Below are 22,454 nucleotides of genomic sequence, written 5' to 3'. Positions count from 1 at the left end.
GGTGATCAACCTTGCCGAACTTAAGAATTTCAAATTAGAATAAAGTCGACGAGGTCTAAACTAAAGAACTAAAGAGCAAACGGCAAAATCAAAACAGAGGAACCATTCTATATGCACACACCTACAAAATGAGGGGTGTTCAGATTTTTTGGAATTTTTATCGTACCACCCTCTAAGGTGGAGTGCAGATGAGCGATGTTACGAAGCTGTGCATCCAAAACTGGCTATTCGCTCGTTGGAACATGGCTCATGGATCAAATTTCCCTTTGCTAGTCGGTGCTGAATCACATCATAATCAACCTATTTCTAAACTTGATGATAATAAAAGGCATATACGTTGTCAAATACAATACAGGTTGTGGCAGATTCCACACAACATTTCCACGCCAAATAATCGATCAGCCAAATTCGAGGGGCTCCGATTCAAATGAATCTTCGCATCCGCATTAGGAGACTGAATTTTTGACGCAGGACAGACGTAGTGTCAATAAAAGTGCCAAATCAAAGAACGGGTCAAGTTTTTATGAAATAATTTTAACGTTTGTAACTATTTTCGCTACGAGCAATTTGGATGGTTTGCATATCAATCGAATCGGGAATTCGGCGCAAATTGCTCACTCAAAATGCAACTGTAGCGTTGTTTTACGAATACTGTGTGAGAAAGGAAATATTGCCATTCAAGCCCGTCTGCCTTCAACTTCTACTTCTTCTTCTCGAATGGCCCTAACGTTCCTAGAGGAACTTCGCCGTCTCAACGTGGTACCACTTGCGTCACTTTTATTAGTACTGAGTTAAGATTTCTATGCCAAATAACACGCCTTGAATGCATTCTGAGTGGCAAGCTCCGGAGTACGCGTGACCACAGTGCAAGTCGGTGAAAATTTATGCTTTCGACTTATTGGATATCAATGAGAGATTCACGATTTCAATCACAAATCACTTCGTCGATTCTGCAAGCGAGCAGATAACATTCTTTCCTAATACTGATATTGCATACAGAGGGGTAGTGGGGATGGCTGCATGTCCGCTCACCAAACGAACTGACGTGGTATCAATCCTAGAAAAAAATGATCCAATTCTATATTCTATTTCTATCTATTTCACGACTAGAGGCGGATGAGTTTTGTTGTTGAAGCCTCTAAAGAGGTTTTGCTCGATACAAAGAAATGATGGAATAATGAAAAATTTCGCAAACAACGGTGTAATATTGCTCGGTGGACTATTGCAGAGTGTTTCTGTATTTTTACATCACACGCACACATTGTTGTTGTTTTTATGTGTAGTCAGTGGTAGATTGAAGTGGTTGCGAAATGTTGAATAGTGGTTCTGGTAGAACAGAATATAAACACCTGTGACCGAGTGTGTGTCAACTGCGAACAAGACCGCCGCGATAGTGCTCGCGATGTACACACAGTGTAACGCGGACATTGGCATCCGGTGGAGAGTGCTTGTGTATTTCTGCAGAAATTCTCCGAGAATTGAAGTAATGTTCGGATAGTTCGGAAAGTCCAAGGCTATCTCACTGTTCTTAAATATGGACCGATGGGCCGAATGACTCCAATTTTTCATCTGGCCGTACTCGCAGTTTATCTAAATGTAGTGACCAACATATAAATTGGTTTCCGATCCGGGACAGGTCCCAACCAGAATAAATAGAAGCGATTACGAAGAACGCATTGGGTTGCGTTCACAGAATATAGGCACCGTTGGAAAATACGCATCGATGGCAAATACACGTCTCTTACTGTTCCAATATACGATGGCAATACCGATGACCTTTCGCGAACGGTATTGATGTCATTGTGCACCCGTACCGACCTCAGATGTTCCCCTCTGGGTCTATCTTCCCCATCAACTATTTCTTTATATCGTTGTAGTATACGGAACACAAATCGTTCATTGCTAGCAAGCAGTTTGAGCAGTTCGTAGATCTGTTTCGCACTGAAACAACACGGCAGTTGCTACATGCTTCTCGCAAGGCGCCTAGAAGTATATCCTAAGGTGGGCCAGCTTGCTAAAACCACTCTTCGGCCATCTTGGAAGTCTACTGTGTTTTGTTTGTGAACAAAACACAATATGCTTGTGCCCAAGCTCGCTCGTGTTCAGTCTGTCTCTTTCGCGCTTCAAGCAAATAATTCCCCTTCTGCTTTCTTCCGTACTGTTATCATATAGGGGAAATCAGCGTAACACCGACAGAAGTTGGTCCGTGTAAAATTTCGGTATTGTAATTTAAGTGTTTTTGTCGGAAAATTTTAGAAAATTCGCTACTTCTGGGAGCCTAATTCATCTTAGATCATTGTTCAGCGTATTTTGTAAGACGGTATGTGATTTTGTTGTTTATCGATGCTCGAAAATTTTGTTTTGCAATTTCGAGTCTGTTCAGGGCACCACCGTCACCTTCAGTCAGGGTAAAACCGACACCAGGGTATGTGTCCCACTGACAGGAAAAATGGTCCTTACTTTTTGTAGATGCCTGTAGATACCTCGTGTTATATTTGAAAGACAAAACTGGCCTGATAATTAGTCAAAACCAACTATTAATCAGGTATGCCATCAAAAAACCCAGGCAGAGCTTCAACGCTCATCAGCACATCTCCCGTGGGTGCTCACCCAAGCGGGGACCTAAACATAAGTTCTGGCTGAGATTTCTAGACCGGAATCCGAACATTCGTTCCGCAAACCTAAGACTGCATCAGCGACGAGAGCTGTGGGGTTCAATTGCGGTTGAAATATATGACTTTGTTTAATCCTTTCTATTCAAAATCTGAGCAATTCAATTACATACAATTTGCAACTATCTCCCCGCTACCCTCTTGACGTGTCCAAATAGTTAAAGATAGCCTTTTTATACTTTGAAATTATTGTGACAAGTTTACATTCGTTTTGACGTAGGATTACATCTTTCGAGAACATATTGGGGTACAAATTGAAAATCGAAAATCGAGCGCACCGTGAAAGTTGTCCAATTTCAAATGCTTATTGCTCAGTCATTTCATGATGGATTGATGAGATTTTTGCGTCAATCAATTTCGGCACTCCATAACATTTTTTTACATTGCATAAAATAATATATGTCATGAAACTAACCATCGAACAATTGAAAAATCTCAACCCATATCCTAACGGAAATACCCACTTCTGATAGGTCGAAAATGACGACATACGCGGCGGGTCCAAAACAGAGACATCAAAACCAAGCTGCCTTGGGGAAATTGGCATTGCAGATACATGAAAGTAGGGGGAGATTTTTTTCCCACCGACATGTATTCACTAACAGAGATTTCAAATCCATGGTGTCTGGGAGAAATCACCATGTAAATACCCTCGATAGTTTAACTAATGACGCGAACAAATGGATAGTGCTCATTGTAACTAGCGTGGGCATTGCTGATTGAATACGTGCTGGCGAATAAGTTGGGAGCGATGAACAAGTGTTTTTTCGTTCCAATAAGAATCTTTCGATTGAAGAATGATGTTTCAATGAACTGAATAGAACTTATGCTTGATAGAATATAAATAAAATTTTAATTTGGAACTTTTATGTTGGTTGCTTCGTAAAACTTTTAGCACAACTGTAAGTGTAAAATTGTGTATGGTAGCTATTGTGTTAAAATGACTTGAAATATGAAACGATCTTTTTTCTCCTAAGGAAAGTTCATGCGACGAGCGAAATTGGAAAAATAAAGGAATATTCGAAAAAGTGATTTCACATATGCTCTACATATCGTATTGGGTGCTGTTAGCCCAATTGAAAATCGCATTGAGGCATGTAGCATCGTGTTCCGTTGGGTTTAAAGCGAAAAGGAAATGGGTTGAATAAACACTCAGAAAATAAAAAATTATGAATGAAATCACTTTTCCATTTCAAATATATTTTCTCTATACTAAAGTAATACTATTTTTCTGGTGAGAAAAATTGGGTACGATAATGATAATTATCTTATATTGCTTTGATGAGCTTTTTTTTCTTTATTTCATCCATACATAACACAGGAGCCATCTCGGCCAGGACCACATAGGGCGGCTTTGGTACGTGATACGCACCATCTAATGTCTAATCACCATCCTTCTATCATTATCACTCGGTTATGGACACTGGTGGAGTGAACAAACAATACCTAACAACCAGACAAAACGGACCCAAATCATTATCGAAGAGTTTAACAATGTAATTCTTCAAACATATCCAAAATCAGCGTGCAGCAGATAGCCCAACGGAATCCTACGTTAACTATGCGGTCGTGTCTTGGACACAACCCTCCTGTGACTTTTTTCTAAAGGTGTCGGTTTTACCCGACAGGGTGTTGATCTCACCCGCACTCCCATTTATTTCGCCTGGAAACATCAATTTTTGTATTCTATCAAAACTCGAGTTCTACTCAAAAATTGAACTGCAGATACTAGAGAATGGTTCGTCAATAGTTGAAGAGAAGTTCTGTAACCATTTGAAGCCGAAGAAACATGGAATGTCTTTGAAATATGTGGAAATCCTTAGGGTGTCGGTTTTACCCTGATTTGCCCTACCGCTCCCCTAACCGATTTAGTGATGAAACGGCCTCACCTTAGGGTTTATACTTCTAGGCGCCTTGGCTTCTCGTACAGACCGAACTTTATCGTTGTTAGGAAACCGGACAAATATTGATGGAACTGATGGAAACATAGTGAGAGTGAGGGAAGGGCATCACACAATACAACGCCAGTGTTACCGCTTCTTTCGCTTCAAATTTCTCTGTTGGCAGCAGTAGCGGTTTCATTTCAATATCCACGTTATGTGAATAACTCTCGCAAAGATCACACACTGTTATTGCTGGATTTATCCATAAAAATTGTAAATTTATCCTTCCATTCCAACCATAAGATACCTTTCCAAACGAACAGACAGAATCAGAAAACCGAGAACTGACTGACAGTCATCGGTCACGATATATGCAGCAATCTTAGTTAAGCTAGACCTCTTAAAGATCGTCGTTTGGTGTTTGTAAAAGCGGACACGATTTGCTGCGGAGGGTCAAACGACAATGAATTGTCTTTGTCAAGGCAGGTGGAGAAAGAGTTTGGATTGAGTTGTCCCCAAGGGCCCTTCTCAGGGCTAGATAGAAATGAACTGCAAAGGTTTAAAGTTTCTATAATGCAGCATAGCAGCAGCTAGACCTCCGTCGAGTTTTCATCTCATTTCGTTGGACTGTCGATGAACCTGGACTTCTGCGTGTGATCTTCTGTGCACAGTTCTTTGGAGTGGGTTTTTTCGGCTGCTAATAAAATCTAGCGGAGAATTCCTTCGAGTTCGGTAAGACGTGTGTCGTCATCAATTACTATATTTTTACTCCTTGAATTCTTTGCTGTTGGTCTCCAAAAAATGACTTTTAATATATTATGGGTTATTTTTTTCGCACGTTCGGAATTTATACAAAAAGATACAAACGAATTCTCATGTTTGTCCGATGATAAACGACAAAACGTACGTTAAGACGGATTTTGGACAGTAACGAATGGACAGTCAAATTTACTGGAAATACGGGCCAAAATTAGATTTCAGCACATGTTTTGGCATCCTGATTTATTGCACTAAATGAGCTTAAAAATACTGGCAAAGCATTTGTATAATATATATATGCCATAGAATTATAAAGCGATACGACGTTTCATAACTATAGAACCAGATGGAAAAACTCTCACTCCTTCACAAAATTAACGTTAATTTTCCATGAATTACAATAAGTTTCTAATTCGTAGATCTTCTTTAGTTCAGAATCAGTTCAAATAACCCATTCGGAGTGGTTTCGACCGAGCTGCGCCATGTTGTAGCGTGTATCTCGTTCTATGCAGAAGTTACTGCTCGTTTAAGCTCTGCAAATCACTCATACTGCTTGTAAGCTGCACTACTATTCGCACGGTCAGTGGGCTGGTCACAAGCTGACCAGCCCCGAATCTGAAGCCCCTATTCATTAAACCATGCCATGACCTTCCAGATTTCAGGAATTGATGCCAAATTACCCAATTATCATATTGTTTTTGATGCAAAACCAGCAGTAAATGATTCTGAAGTACTTCATTGAACTTCTGACTGTTCATTCGTGTTGATGTCTGTTGCTGTGTGTTGATGACAAATGTAGGAGAAAAAAAGGAAGTTCTTCCAGTTTTCATGAATTTAAACCATTTAGAGATTAGCGAATTGTAATGTATAGCATATCAAAGAAATCTTAGAGAGTTCCAGTTCGATTGGTCTGAAAATCATGAGAATTCGTTCACAGTGAAAACAGTTATTAACGTTAACTTTATTTCATAAAAACGTTACCTGTTTTCCGATTTGACACCCTTCCTGAAAGACGTAGTTCTACGTCAAAAAAAACCGTGATAATTGGGTAATTTGGCATCAAATCATAAAATCCGGAAAGTCATCGCATGATTTGATGAATTGGGGCTTCAGATTCTGGACCGGTCAGCTTGTTTAGCAGATTGAAACCCTATCAAGAACTTACGAGGAGTGATCGTACGAATAGTTGATTGAGCTTACAAGCAGTATGAGTGATTTGACGAGCTTAAACGAGCAGTATCTTCTGCATAGAACGAGTGAATACGCGCTACAAAATGGCGCAGCTCGGTCGAAACCACTCCGAATAGGTTATTTGAACTGATTGAGAACTAAAGATGGTCTACGAATAAGAAAATTATTATAGTTCATGTGAAATTGATGTTAATTTTGTAAAGAGGTAAGTGTTTTTCCATCTGGTTCTATAGTTATGAAACACTAGAATTTAAGTTTTTTTTTTTTAATGTTTCGCGCCTGAACACAATAATAAAATTCAAATAACCAGTCTCATAAATGAAGATAGTTATTGTATTCTACACTATATACTTCAATTCAACCGACTTCTTACGTATCTCTGGAAACGCAGAGAAATGGAGTGGTTCTAAAGTCTGCTTCATTTGATATTGGAACACAAACAATTACGTGTAGTTCAGTCATTTATTAACGAATTCATAATTTGTTTTTCATACAAATGTAGCATTTTCTTTACTCTTTTAAAAAAAAATTTAAAAAATTATTCATTGCTGTTTCGAAGAAATTCTCGTACTTTTCCCGTAATACGGCACATTAGGCGGCGCACACCCTTTTCGTCCACCGTTTTGGCGATTTGATTCCACCAGTTCTTCATTTGAGTCATGTTCCTAACAAGTTTTCCCTTTGTCTTAAGCCTCCGCTTCGTGATTGCCCAGTATTTCTCTATCGGCCGGAACTGGGGGCAGTTTGGGTGGTTGAGGTCCTTCGGTATTACGCTGACCCCGTTCGTTGCGTACCATTCCATAACCGTTTTGCTGTAATGGCAGCTTGCGAGGTCCGGCCAAAACATTACTGGACGGTCGTGGGCACGAATAAACGGCAGAATCCGTTTCTGTAGGCACTCTTTTTTGTAGACTTCTGATGTCATTGTCTTGTCAGTGAGAAAGACTTTGGTTTTCTGTCCACAACTGCATATCCCCTGCCAAATCATGTACTTGCGGGCGAATTTATCCGCAAACACGAACTTAAATTTTGCAGGTACATCCCCCCGAGCCGTCGCCAAATAAAATGTTTGACCTGGGATTTGCCCAAAGTCCGCCTTCACGTAGGTCTCATCGTCCATCAGAATACATCCGTCGAACTTGGTCAGCACTTGGTCGTACAGCTTTCGAGCACGGATTCTGGCCACATTGTTCTGCTTCAGCGTCCGATTTGGCTGTTTGCTGGCTCGGTATGACCTTATTCCTTCCCGGAGACGAATTCGTCGCACCGTACTGTGAGCGGCCTGGAACTTATTGGCCAAATCGCGGTCTGAAAGATTGGGATTCCTCTTGACGGCCTTGATGACTTTCCCACGCAGTTTCCGGTCGACAGTTCCACTCCGACGCTTCGAATGCGGCTTTCGAGCCGTCGTCAATGTTTCCTTGTACTGCTTGATAACACGCCATACGGTATTTCTGGGCATTTTAAGCTGTTTAGCTAGCTTAGATGCCGACAACAATGGATTTTCAAGAAAACTGTGCACAATTTTATCTCTCCGTTCGGCTTCCATGGCGGTTGTTTACAAAATGCTATCGTTTGGTGTTATGACATAAATACATGGTGAAAGGTAATGAATTTCCCGACACGTGGGTGAAAAAAGTTTCCAAATCCGTCCACTAGGAGCGCCACAATGAGTAAAAGAATTTGTTCCAATATTAAATGAAGCAGACTTTATAGTTATGAAACGCAGTGTATACGACTCAGACCAAAAAAGATATAGGTTCACGTTTGTGCTCTCCTTTCTACTCTTAGAAAACACTTTCCAAGTTCATTTTATAATGTGGTGTGATATGTTTAAGGTATTGTTCAAGGAAAGCGACAGCGTGACTGATGTTTATGATCCATTTGTTTTGTTCATAATCAGGAGAAAGGATATGAGGCCTACAAAAAATGAATGTAGATTGCAACAAAAATATTTTAGAGGTTTGCCGTGCGCTTTATCGTTAATAATAATAATTTGTTATTCAAACAGGTACTTTACCTACATACCCGTAATAAAAAAAATGCAAATGAAATTATTATTTACAAATGTTGTTGAATGTAGGACGCGCAAACATATTCAATATTGTGATCAGCGAAAACTAGATCCTATCCAATGTCTGTAATGCAATAAAATCCAAATTGATTAGCTCAAAGCAATCCGCAGGCAAAGTTATTCAATTCAGCAATCATCATTTTAGGAGAGAGAAACAACGTTAGACGTTATTTTCCAACTCAAACGACCTTAGGACGTATCACAGAGGCGGTCGCAACTACCGAGATAAAAATCGCAATGCAAACTTTCTGTCGTTCTTTCGCGCCCGCTCACTCTCTCTCTCTCTGTCATTCCCACGCAGATCGTATTCAATTCAGCACCGTGTGGCCACCATCCGATCCTAGGCTCCGGACGTGATTCCATTCACCAGTTTCGATCGCAGTAGGCCTCCGTCTTCGGGAAACGGATTTTGCTGAATAGTGAGCGGCGCTCTCGCAGTGGTTTTCTCTCTGTGTCATAGCCTACTCTCGTCAGCTTTTTTTTTTTTTTTTTTTTGAAAAGTGACTCCATGTGTGCGAGGCGTAGCCTGCCGAGGCGCAAAATCCGGACACATGTTTTGTGGGCGCGCGCGCACACGCGCGAGAGGTCGCCTCTCTTGAAGCGCCCAAGACACCTCGAAAAGCCCAAATAATAATCCCATCCACCAGTAGTGGCCTGGCAGCGATCAGTCGACAGTTGAACTTCGTCCGGGTCGGTTGGAAAACACTGAAACTCGCTAAACACAACACTAGGACATATCGTGGTCCAGGAGGCGTTCGGAAAGTTGTGATTTGTAATTGGATCCCACTATCGGCGTCGTGGTCATCCCGGTGCGGTGGAGAAGAGTAGAGTAGCAGTGACGGCAGCAGCAGCAGCACCAGCTGCGGCAGTGGCTGTTTGTTTTACCCCCCAGTGACAAGAGTGGCAGTGGCAATCACTGCGAAGAATCAAACCGTTGTTGATTTTCCGTTTGATTTTAGGTTTCATACGGAGTGATAGAAAATATGTCGATTTGAAATTCATAGTGCACACACACCGATTTTTGGGGGTTTAAGTTTGGAGCAGTGCCGAGTTTGGTTGTAATTCCACGCAGCGTGAATATTCGGAGCCAGTTCCGCGTGGTGAAAATGGACCTGCGAGTGTTCAGGTGAGAGCTTTCGGCCTATTTTTTGCCTGGGGTACACATGCTGGGGACACTACCGTGAGAAACCAATCAGAAAGAGGAACGCTTGGCTTGAGTTGCGTGACATGAATGAATGTGTGTTGTTTTTATTGATGATTTCTGGTTGTAAGTGAGAGTGGCACGGATACGGATAGTGGATGGAAGTGTGTTAAATTGCTGTTGCTGTCGCTTCCGGATCGTTCCGGAGTACACAGTTGCTGTAGGCAACGAAGAAATAGCAATTCCTCAAGCGACAAAAGGATAAAGACATGGTGTGGCGTACAGTTCTTCAAAGGACAAGGCTAAACAACGGCACAATGACTTGATATTTTCCTTTTTTTTTTTTTGGTTTTGGTTGGTGGTTTTTTCTTCTTCTGTTGGTGAAGTGAGTGGCAACAGCTCTAGTGGTTCATGACATTGCCATGATCGCGACGCGATCATTATAGCGGTGATTTTTCTATAATTTATTACGAGAGGTCGCGTTTGAATTGGAAGCGGTAGCTAGTTTAGTGGTTGCCATTAGACGCGGTACTATATCAGGGTATATGTTCTGTCAACTCGCGGGTAAGATCAATAGGTGATAAATAATGATCCTCGGTGGTAACGTTGGTAGTGAGTCAATAAATCATCAACGTTGTAACGGACATAACTGTTCGACATGTGAACTGATTAAGCCCTTTTCCAAGTGTTCATTGTCGATCGGATGAAAGACAATGTATAGAATTTTATGAAGAACTAAGCACTCACAAAAGAAGGATGAAGAAAGGAAACCAAATCGAGTGATGCAGAGACTGGATTAATAATCAGATCCTTGCCAACATGATCATTCGAGTTTTTCAATCTAGAGAGGCTGGAACGGAATTATTTTGGGTCAATAAAAATCCGGAAGGTTCTTACCTTAAAATGTACCTCTAAACTTTTTCGATCTAAGAGGATTCTTTCCAAGAACAGTGGAAATTAATATATTGAAAATTGATAAATAGATGATCTTCAGTGAATTAGCCCATGCAGCTAGGTCTTGCTAATAAACTGCAATTTATGTGCCCTTTTCATATTACGCATTCCGTTTGAAAAAAGAACAGCGGTAATCGCATCCTCCTTTTGAAGGCTGGATCCGGTTTTGTGACCGTAAAAATATTTCGTGCTGAATAAAATTAATATTGAGATAAATTCTCGATGTCTTCTTTTGCCTTATTTTAACACTGTAATTATGAATAGAAGGTCAGAGGTGAAGGAGTTATCTCACTCCAATTAAATACTCAATGAATGTAAGATTTGACTCTTATCTGATTCATAAAGAACATAATCATGTGATACGTGAGATACTTTCTGTACTTTCAGAGCAATTTGAAGAAAAAGTCAATTATCAACAATCATTTCAATTAAATCAATAGTTTTGATTTCATCACATCCAGAACTTAAATAATTTTCCGTACAACCTTTTAGGGATGTCAATAGGTTCCAACAGATTTGATTGTTATTTGTATTTACGATTTACAACATTTATGTTCACATATACGAATTGAAAATAGTCGCATTTCAATCAACGATTGCAGTCAGAATTACGATACCCAGTAAAAGTGCTAATTAGCATTAGCAATAATAATTCTTCTATTCTAATGTTTGTGTTAACAATGGTTTGTTTTTTTTTTTGTAAATATTATATGGTAGCACTATATGCGTATACAGTGATCCAACTACATTTGAAATCAGAGTGTTCCAATATTAAAAGTTTTTTCAAACTTTTCTGTATTGCAGTCAATACTACGTAAAAGTAGGTAATTAGTAGACCATTTCGCCTTTTTTGTATCGTTGATTTATGTTCTAGAAAATCAAAACAATACTTTTGTACCCAATGTACCCATTTAGGGTATGACATCAAAAAATCCACTTGATCGTTTTTAAAAAATGATAATAAAAACAAATAGTTAACAGCCAATACGACCCCCTTTGGTCTCGATAACCAACGGACAATGCTTTGGCATACTCTCCACGAGATTCCGGAGGTGTTAGGGGTCCAACTCGCGCCAAGTCTTTTCCAATGCAGTAAAATAGTTTGGCTTGTTCTTAACGTCAGTTTTGCCCGCCTTGTTGTCCATAATCGCCCATTAATTCTCAACAGGATTCAAGGCGGGGCTTTGGGATTGCCACACCATTGGTTTGATTCGCTGTTGTTTTCTTCGAAGTATGCTTCGGGTTCTTATCTTGCTGGAAAGTGTAGTCCCATTTTCAGCATGGATCAGCCACGCTGACGAGCATCTGATGCTTCCGAATGACCAGCGGGACCGTACCACGGCTTACCCCATACTTTCCAGCAATGTTTCGTTGAGACTCCTTAGGGCGATTACACATTATCCGGTTTTTGCCGGACCGGTCCGAAACCCAAATGGCAAATTTCGACCGTACCAACCTCTTTACGGCGCCGTGATGCAGCCGTCTACTGCGACTACAATGTCCGGTGACCGGACAAGCATTACACGCGATGACAATAGTATTGTGCCGACGTCTGGTGGAGACATCAGTTTGGGAAAGCAAATCATTCTCTATAAGATTATCAGACCTTTTAAGTTTCAAGTTGTTTAAATTTTGAATGAAAATTTTTACTTCATGTTATTTGATTACTTAGAACCCGTGAACTGATTATCATTTAATAATTTTTGTATAATTTTCTTCATATTTTCACTGAAACTCATAATTGTAATACAAAATCATCATCAAATATAATTATTGATCAGGGGGTTTACTCCACTTGCAAAAGAACGTGTTACTCCATTACGAAAATAACATATTTTATAAGAAGAAGTTAATTTTCATTCATAACTTTTATTTTCAAACATGTGTTTATTGCACCTGAAAATCTATTATCACTATCATTTCCCAAAAGCAGAGCAAGAAGTTCCATGCCATCAACGCGGATTGACAGTTGTTTGTCATGTCTGTTAGTATTAGTACAATTCAGGCAGTTTTTCGTCCCATGTATTAGTATGTGTGTGCTATTGACGTTTGTTTGTTGTTTTTGAAATTCAGAATTTGCAAGTGATATGGATGGATTTACATTTACTCCTTTATTTCGCTACTGTGGAAAAAGTTTAGTGATGCAGGTTTCTGCTCAAAGCAAAGCAATGGTGAGTGATTTTATCGAGCTGAATGTGAAGGTCAGTTTTTGTTAATTTGAACACACCAAAAATAGCTCTCTAGTAATATTCTTATTGGGCATTCCACACAGTTTGACCTGACCCGGAAAGCGATCGATGACAAGGCTCGGCTCGAGGAGCTCAAGACCAAACTGTCTGTCATGTGACCGGTGATCAAGATGTTCTCCTGCCCGATGCAGAAGCATCCGCTCTGTCAGAGCGAAATCATCCAGCTGGCATATCTGATTCGGTCATTTTTCGCCTGGGATCCGCGTATTGATAACTATGTGTTGATGCGAAATACGCTCGAGAAGCCGTCCCTGCCCCGGGAGTACGCGCTCGAGGAATCTGCGGAAGCAGTGATGAAATAGTTTCTGAAGGAAAATTATGTTGTTCTAATCGTAAAGATTCATACTGCAATGGTGGAATAAAAAGACACTCTAGAATAGATGGATTATCTCGTAGGCTAATTCTAAGAAAATCACAGGAAGTGAATAAATAATTGAGTAGTGCCATTAGCTTACGAAATGTTTTTTTTTGGTTTATTCAAATTCTATTGGAAATATGTGGCAACAGAGTGTATGGATTGAATAATACTGTTTGTGTAAGTTTGGAAATAAAACAATTTATATATATGGATATGGATAAATACACCGCAACTGGACTTTTAAATTTATTTGTCATTGAATTGTATTTTGAAATGGGGCGAGCAGATTCACACCTTCGACCGCTGGATCGCACCTATCGGTAATAATACCGTCCTGATGCAGGATGCGCGTAATTTTCGCAAGATCTGCCGTGTTCCTGGTGTGCCACATTTTAACACGGCCGTATATACTCTCCAAAGGAACGCAAATTTGAGAAGACTCGTAATTGCAGCAGCAGCTGTGGTTTCAAGGTTTTCCGTATACAAACGGCTGCATGTAGCAGGAGTATTTGCAGCAATGTTTACCTGTCAATCCACTATATAAATAAATGCATGTATGTGTATGTGAGAGATGCACGGTTTTGTGTAGCGCGAGGTCTTTTTCACATTGTTATCCGGTTATCCGTCCAAACCCAGCGGCGCTTTTTGAAACCGGTCCGGCTGAAACCGGATAATGTGTAATCGCCCTTACGCTGAAAGTCACGCTCAATCAAATTTCGGACCTTTGTTGAAATTTGCTTAGCATCCATTTTCAGGGAGCACCCTAAACGTCAGAAACACATCACTACGCACGAAAAGTTCACTAAATAGCTACGAAAATTATGTTTTTGTTAGATGTAAGCAACCAGCTTCACTAAAATTAATTGTCCACAAAATTAGTGAGTCAGCTCAACTAATCTGATTCTTGATTTAATGTTTGCTTTTTTTGGTTTTCGATCCAAATTACATCATGCAAGTGTTATCTTGGGGAATATATCATCAATTTTCTTGTATTTATTTATACCGTGGTTGCTTAGATCTGTCATTTTGATTTTCGTGCATTCTGTAGCGTTCATATGTAATAGTAATCTGGTTGTATCGCTGCGCCCTGTGTTTGGTTCAGGTCGGAAGATTTGGTTTCTCTTCCATAGGTGTTTATGTGTTCGTGCGTTTGATGTTCAGAGATGCCAGATGATTTTTTTAAAAATATTAATCGTTTTGCAAACAGGAAATCTGTAAAGTTCTTCACTTATTTTGTAATGTATTAACAGTAAGTTTTCGAAGTGAGATGCGTCATGATGTACCATTTCTTGTATTTGGGTGGTTGCTTGATGGTGTGATGCAGTATGGAGCATTTTTGTGGTTTATGAGGAAACTTCGAAAACGTTCTGCATTGTGTTACATTGCCGGGCGTCCACCGCAGAATGGAGGGAGGCGATGTGTCGTAACGTGCTTCATTCTGGGAACTTACTGTAAAGACAGATCGTTCGTTTCCTTTCGTGTGTTTGTGTATATAGAGGTTTTAGAAGCTCCTGTTATTATCTGTCAATGATTCTTGATCCTTATTCAGACTTCAGTTTCCTAATTCAGTTTTTTATATTGTGTTCCCAAATCTCATATTTCCTTTCGGACGGTCATCGATTTGTGTGTTTACCTGTAGTTATTTATGGTATATGTGGATATAATTGTGCGATATTCATACACTTCGTTCGAAGGATGATGAAACTCGTAGAAACTCATAGAATGATCATAGCATTTTTTTTCAAATTGTCTAAAATTCCCAAAGTACGTGCTATAAATATTAACAACACAGGCTTTCCTTATCAGGATACCTAAAGATAATGTTTACCGCGTGTTGTGACAAGTAGAATTTTCAGAATTTCATTTCGTCGAGTGGCTGATAATTCGCGTTTACATAATCACATCACTTACCACAGTGAATCCTGATTCTTACCTCCTCCCACTAACAACTATCCCTTCCATGATAATCGCTAGGGAACCACGCTATAGAGGCGACCCTTCTGGCCTTTGGGCGGCGGTTATCATACTAACATTCCTTCCCTTCCCCTGGTGACTGTAAGGACGTGGCCGGCGTCGTTATTGACAATTTAAAGCTCGAATCACCGAAAATTGCACAACGAGAATAATTTGCTAGTCCCAAGCGTCATTCTGTGTGTTCTTTGTGCAATTTGGTTGGTTCAGGTCAATCACGAAGAGCAACTACGAATTGTACAGTCTACACAAGCTCAAGCTCCAGCTCAAGCTCAGAACAATATTGCATTCTGTAATTCGATCGACTCAAATCCAATCGAGTTTTGGCAAATGAGAGAACCTTTCAACTCAATTCGACGACTTCCATGTTGTGGGCAATAACTGGACTTTGGAAGAATACCACAATGTTTGATCTTATATGTTCGGCTTCTGTACAGGCATTGCTTAAAATAAAAATTCCACCGATAGAAATTTTATATGATTGTGGGTCAATTACGCTGCCCAATCACCCTTCGTGTTATATTTGTTTTACGCCGTGGCCTAACATTTGTTGTTCGGTTGCCATTGGAAGAAATATAACATTCAAATTTGGTTTATCGGCGTTGCCTGGCAGTTGTTCGGTTGTCATAGGAACAAACAAAATATAAAAAAAAAACATTATGACAACGACGTAGACTGCCGCGATGTTTTTCGGGTGCGAACTATTTGAAAAATTTTGAAAACAAACTCAACAATATCCGGATGATCATTCCCATCCAAGGCGTTGTACTATAGGTGGACCGCAATGTTAAAATTGCTGTTCGGCCATTGCTCGTGAAAAAACAAATTTGTTCACAAAACAAGTCGTATCTTTTGGTGACAAATGCATTCGTTGGCAAAATAGCTGCTCGCGCTTTATTGTCGAATCATAACAGTGCAGAAGGATGTTTTAGTATATCTTTTCGCCTTTCTTTCCAAGCAAAATGTACTTCTGTTTGGCTCCCATCGGCGGGGAAAAGAATACTATCAGTTTACGGCGATGGTGACAAAAAATAACGCTGATTGTGGCTCCACTGATTTCGCTCAGGGAGGAGGAGAATGCTGTGCATATACCGGGAAGGAGATCCGGAAAGGGCCGTTACAAGTAATTGGCTAGAGCAACAGGAGGTTGTGCACTATATTCCACGAATATATATTTGCTTATTTTTTCCTTCAATTATTTTCCTTAGCGAGTTGACTTCGTGAAATCGTAACCACACACCCACACAAAAAGTAAATAATTCTGAAAGTTACGTCTCGCTACTCGTCTCACGTCATGTCCTGAAAGTGTCAAGAACGAAACACCTATAGTTCATCATCCTGTTCCCATCCGAGTTTCATTGTTTTATGAACCGCGTAGATGAAAGATTCTTCAATTATATTTTGAGGTTAGCGAAGCCTTTGACCAAACAAAGCCCTTCTCATAGTCTGTAACGTCATGTTTCAATTATGATGATGGTTACCCAAAGATATTCTCGATCAATACAAAACAAAATATGATAGCTTATCTATTGGGTCATTTAAAACGCAGTTATTTGTCACCAAATGAAGTTGATGGTCATATATCGGGATAAACTAATCCAATTGTGTCAGGATCAGGGCCCGAAATCTTCGAAGGTGAAAAATGAAGACCGACTCTACTCTCAGTAGCTTCGCTTCGACTAGAATTGCTTCGGCAGTCGCCCACAACAAAAAGTGACTTGACTAGAACATGAATTGACTAGCGTTGACTAGCGAGGATGACTGGTGAACTAGTCCAGTCAGTGGTTATTTCAACTGATTCGACTAATGAATACAAATCTGCCTCTTCATTCAACTGACTTCAATCCACATTTCTACTCCCCTAGGAACGAAATGTATACCCGCGTACGCAATCTTATTTTACGTTTATAAAGAGGAACGAAAACTTGACTTCTGATGTAAAAAAGTAGTTACCCCATCAATGGACGGTTTATTATCTACCCGTCGTGAACTCAAACCAACGAACTTAGACATTTATCAAGTATGCTGTAAAGGTTCTCGCGTTAGTAAAACGTATTGGTAAAAAGCGTGAAAAATTGCGCACACACACTGCACGCTATTTTATACGTGTGAGTAATTTTCGTGTATGAGAAATGAATGAGATGAATTTTCTTTATCAGCCATTCCATGCTTAACCGATATAGTAGAGATCAGATTTGGTAGTTTTGTTCCTTATCGTAAAATATTAGACTCGTATTTTTTTTATTTTTTTTCATATGGTGCCCATTTCCATTTCATGGAGGTCTGAAATTTTTTTTCCTGTTTTTTGAAATGATTTTCTCAGAAATTCATGACTTTTGAACCACTGTACAGATGATCGACATATCAAATCGAAGCCAATGAGCTTCTATGGAACAATTTACTGTATTTTTTTATAGTTAGAAATAGAAATAGAGATAGAAATTCATTTGATTCATTTTCAATTCAATATTTTTTTCATTCATTTTTGGAAAAAGGGGGAAAATTGATTTTCCGAATCACCCTAAAATGGAAATGGACACCCTAATGAAAAAATAAAAAAATACGGGTCTAATATTTAAATTGCCAATTCACACAAAATCTTGAGATCCGGCGCGGAATCGTGTTAAACAGAAACTTTATTCTTCATGTAATTACTTTGCCAGACTCCTGCGAATGTTCAATGGACCTGAACACGAATAATCTGCTCAAATTCAGATGTGTCAGCTTCATTTTGAGCTGTATGTGGCTTTGTCTGTGGAAAAATCCTGCCACTGTCTTTACCAGGCCCCGGTCAAGAGGATATGATCCGCGAGTCAAGATGTGTCGCAAATATAGCTGTCATTGCCAAACTATCAAACTTCTCGGTGAGCTCAAGGCGCCCATTCGCTAATCATATTAAATTGTTACGCCCAAGGCGTAACAAGGTGCGCCCATTCGCTAATCATATTAAACTCGAAACAATCGTCAAATTCGGGAAAATTTAAAGAAGGCAGTTTTGCAATCTTAAAATTTGAATGGAGATTCCTAAGTTATTCGATTAATTAAAACACGACGCTCTCTTAACCATTTGGCTATATATTTCACAACACACAACATATCAAAAACTCGCCATTATAATATAAAATCATCATCAGACACAATTCCAGTTCAATATTACGTAATACTGTATTGCATAGAATACATATTCGAAATAGAAAAGTAAATTTCCATTCATTATTTTTTATTTTAGAAGTGTGTTAATGTCATCCTGTAAATTCATGGCTGTAGAGTGGTTTTCACATTTTGACCCACCTACCAGTATTTGCATTTGCGACCCGGACATGTTTGACGCTGTCAAATGCAGTGTATTAGTATATGGATGCCCTAGGGCCGGTCTTTACCGCTCACAAGTAAACTTCGGAACACGTGTCGCAATCAAAACAAACGCCGCTGATTGACGGGATGCGGCAGAGTTCGCTTCGGGGGGCACTCAAATGTGTGTATGACTTTCGCGGTAACACCCTGTTTATATATTGAGTAGAAAAATAATGAATTACAGTAGTTGGCAAAATAAAGTGCCCACTAGTTTTTTTTTCTCATTTCCTTAATTTCTCTGGTTATAATAAAAAGTAAACAAATCATAATCATTCTTAAAATCTTATTTATTATGTTCTTTTTTAGTTTCATTCATGTTGAACTGAGAATAATGAAAGTTTTTGTTATAGAAAAAAAAACAGTTAGCATCCCAAATATCTCAAATATATGGATATGTATTATTCTGATATGTTCCCATCATGAGAACCTTCGATTGCTTATGTTTTGAGGATTTGGATGTTTAGAAACAACTGACTTGGCTCTGAATCATTTGTACGAGCGTTCGCACTTGGTGAAGTCGAGAAAAATGGAGAACGGAGTTATTCCAAAAACGTTTCTTTTGTGCATCCGAAATTTGGTCATTCGAGATGTCAAGAACGGTGAATCGCACCGGCAGCGGTTGGAAAGTCCATAAGAAGCTGAAGACGTTCGGATCGGTGGTGGATCGCCCAGGCAGTGGAAGGAAACCAAAAAACATATGCCAGCACAGACAAGGAGATCATTCGGGAAGTGAGGATAAATCCTAAAATGATCATCCGGCAGATCCAGGAAGTCTTTCGGCTTCACATTGGACTGTCCGTCGTCGCATCGAAGCGTATGGGTTCAGCAGCAGACTTAGAAACGGCCTTACATGAGCAAAACGGTACTGTGAATTCGAGCTTTTCAATCGAAAAAGGCGGGATCGTATGTGCTACAAGTCTACAACCTTGTGAAGAGCATGTCGAAGCGCTTATAGGAGGTCTTGAAGGCTAGGTCATATCAATTATTGGAATGTTCTTGTTTGCCTCCAGTTAAACTTATTTGACACTTTATTTGATCGGGACACTTTTTTGTCACTGTTTTTCTGGAATAATTTTTTTTATGAAAAAAAATGAGTGGGTTATATCTATGATATAACCGCAAGGTTCACGTGGAACTACCTTAGCTTAGCAATCATTCGTTTGTATTGATTAAATTCTTGATTGAATGAAACAGTTTCCAAATTCAATTGAGTTCAATATATTTGCTCTGTGAGTGAAAAAAATGAACAAATGCCGTCAATTCATTTATTGTGATTGATTGTTCTTCGTTACAAGTAAATTTAATGACGGACCTTTTACGTTTGGTATGATGACTAGAACAAAATATATGTACGGAAGAATTATCAAACGTTTGATGAACCAGCCTAAGGCTGAAAATCTTTCCAATAAAGACAAAACAAAAATTATCGAACGATTATTTTATTTTACATTTCCCTCTGAAGTTTACATCCCAAAGGTGTACATACTTCTCGAATCTCGAATTTGCTTGAAACTGGGAAGTTCATTCGCTTCTAGTGACTGCACGATTTTCCCAGGTTCCTAAGTTTAGAAGATCATGTTAGGACATACATATTCCACTCTGCACAAAGGCAAGCGAGGACAAAAGTACTCGCAGTTTGCATTTATTTGCAGAGCCGATTTCCCCAGAAACCTCGGTTTTGAAGTCTGTGTTAGGGAAACACATTTCAATCGGAACAAAAATACCCCCGATTTGTATGAATTCGCAATGCCGATTTCCCCACGCTTCATGGATTTGAAGTCTGTGTTAGGGAAACACATTCCAGTCGGAACAAAAATACCCCCGACTTGCATGAATTTGAAATACCGATTTCTCCAGGCACCTTGGTTTAGAAATCTCTATTAGGGAACACATTTCGGTGGGAACAAAAGCTCCCCCTACTTTCGTGTGTTCTTTTTCTTCTTTTTGGCTTTAAGAGGGTTTAAACTTTTCAGTTCACTCGCCTCTAGGCTCTTTCGTGTGCTTGCAATGCCGATTTCGCTGCTTGGTTTTAAAGTCTGTGTTAGGGAATATTTTTCGATGAGAACAAAAGTCCCCCTACTTTCATGTATTTGCAATGCCGATTTCCCCAAGGCTGCTTGGTTTTGATGGCTGTGTTAGGGAAACCGTAAATCGGGCCAATCAAAACGATGCAGTTAGGGCGTTTAGATAACGCCTAATATTTTACAGTTATTCAATTGTTTATCTAATGAAAAACAACATTTTGTTAGTTGCGATAGATGCGTAGAAATATTCCCTATCAAGTGATGCAAACATCTCTCCTATCCAGTACGAAATGTTCGAGCTATAAGCATTCGAAATCTTTCATTTTTTCCTGCATGTTCTGTGTTTAGGTTTTCATTTTACCCTCCATATATTCCGGTTAGACGTAGTCCCACGTCAAAATAACGCAAAAAACGATGTACAAATGTGTGGAGAGGTTATATCGAAGCAGTGTCGTTCCCGCAATTTGATAATATGATGAAAGATGAACACTGCTGATTTTTGACGTAGGACTACGTCTTTCATTTCTATACCGGGGTGTAAAATCAAAGTTTCGAAAACGAAAGCGTTACGCCGGAGACCGAGATTTTGAGTGTTAATAGCTCCTAAACAACTGAACGAAATGGTATGATAAACACTTCATTCGAAAGATAAAATGTCTACGCGTTCTATACTTGTTACTTTCTGATCCAAAAACTTGTTTCAATAGTCTTAAATTTGCTTTCAAAATAGGCTATTGAAATCACCAATCGGTATATAAGCGAGCGCCGCTCGGAAATCCACTCAGTTCTAATTGAACAGCGATTGGGGCATGTTGTCGCTGTTGTGGTGAAGCTCTTCATTTATCATGAAAGCGCGGATGAACGGTGTCACCAAGAGCCTGTTTGTGCACCTTAGACCAGAAGGGAATCCATCAGGAGGAGAGTGATGCTACAAACGGTTCCCCGGGAAGATCTCGAAGCAGCCGCTACACACACACACACATACACGCACGGAATTCTTTCCGTTTGGATCGAGAAAGATCCGGAAAATAATCTGCCAGTTCCTCTAGGAATTTAAAAATACATTCATGTGAAAGAGTTTATTTGAATGTTTTCTATCCATGTAACACTGTGACCAAATACATTAGGTTTTGTGATTTTTCAATCAATCGCAATCAACAGGATAGCTTCTGAAGATTATTCTTCCCCATCAGTAGGATATTTCCGTATCCAATATTGGATGCATAAAACCTTGTGCCTCCAACGTAACGCTCTCGTTTTCGAAGTTCTCCAAATATTCATTCATTCAGAATGAATTCAGATTCAACTTCATACAAATGATCTCTAAATCAACGATAGTCCTACGTCACCCTTGCGGTTATACCATAGATATAACCCACTTCCTGTTTTTTGTCTTTCATTGAAGCATCCATCATGAATCATCGCGACGCTTTCATTGGTCTCAGTTTGGAATGTTCAGCCGTAGTGGGGCCACTTAAGGGACCAAATTGGCGTTTCTGGAAAACGAGAAAAACATTTTCTCCATCCCGGATCATCTTCCGAAGTGATTGCAAATAAATATTTTGCACTTTCGCAAGAAGTGAATGTATAAATTTGGAATTTCGTGTGAAACCATTGAAACGGAACGTTTTGGAAGTTCCAAGAAGCAAATGCATGGAACAGCTGAAAACATCTCCGATTAGTTTATCTCATCACAATTTATATAAAAAACACACTTACCTCCAGTACGAAGACGTCTTCTTTGCTGATTATAGGTTAAAACAGTATCCCCAACAGAATCCGGCGAACAATGAAGCGAACAAACAAATATGTTTCGCGTATCGA

The 22,454-nt window shown here is 39.5% G+C and overlaps 1 protein-coding gene across 1 annotated transcript in view; it reads left to right on the top strand.

Annotated features, from left to right (window-relative positions):
• The first annotated feature begins 9,189 nt into the window (after positions 1–9,189).
• LOC129762551 (peroxidase) overlaps positions 9,190–22,454 on the top strand; it is a 57,940-nt gene continuing 44,675 nt past the window's right edge. Inside the window, exon 1 of the mRNA XM_055760943.1 lies at positions 9,190–9,705. Coding sequence (XP_055616918.1) covers positions 9,686–9,705 — 20 coding nt within the window. The 5' untranslated portion in view covers positions 9,190–9,685. The remainder of the gene's footprint in view (positions 9,706–22,454) is intronic.

Source organism: Toxorhynchites rutilus, chromosome 1 (assembly GCF_029784135.1).
Source record: "Toxorhynchites rutilus septentrionalis strain SRP chromosome 1, ASM2978413v1, whole genome shotgun sequence".
Taxonomy (NCBI): Eukaryota; Metazoa; Arthropoda; class Insecta; order Diptera; family Culicidae; genus Toxorhynchites; species Toxorhynchites rutilus.
Note: the sequence above shows the minus strand (reverse complement) of the source record. Positions and strands in the feature narration are given on the sequence as shown.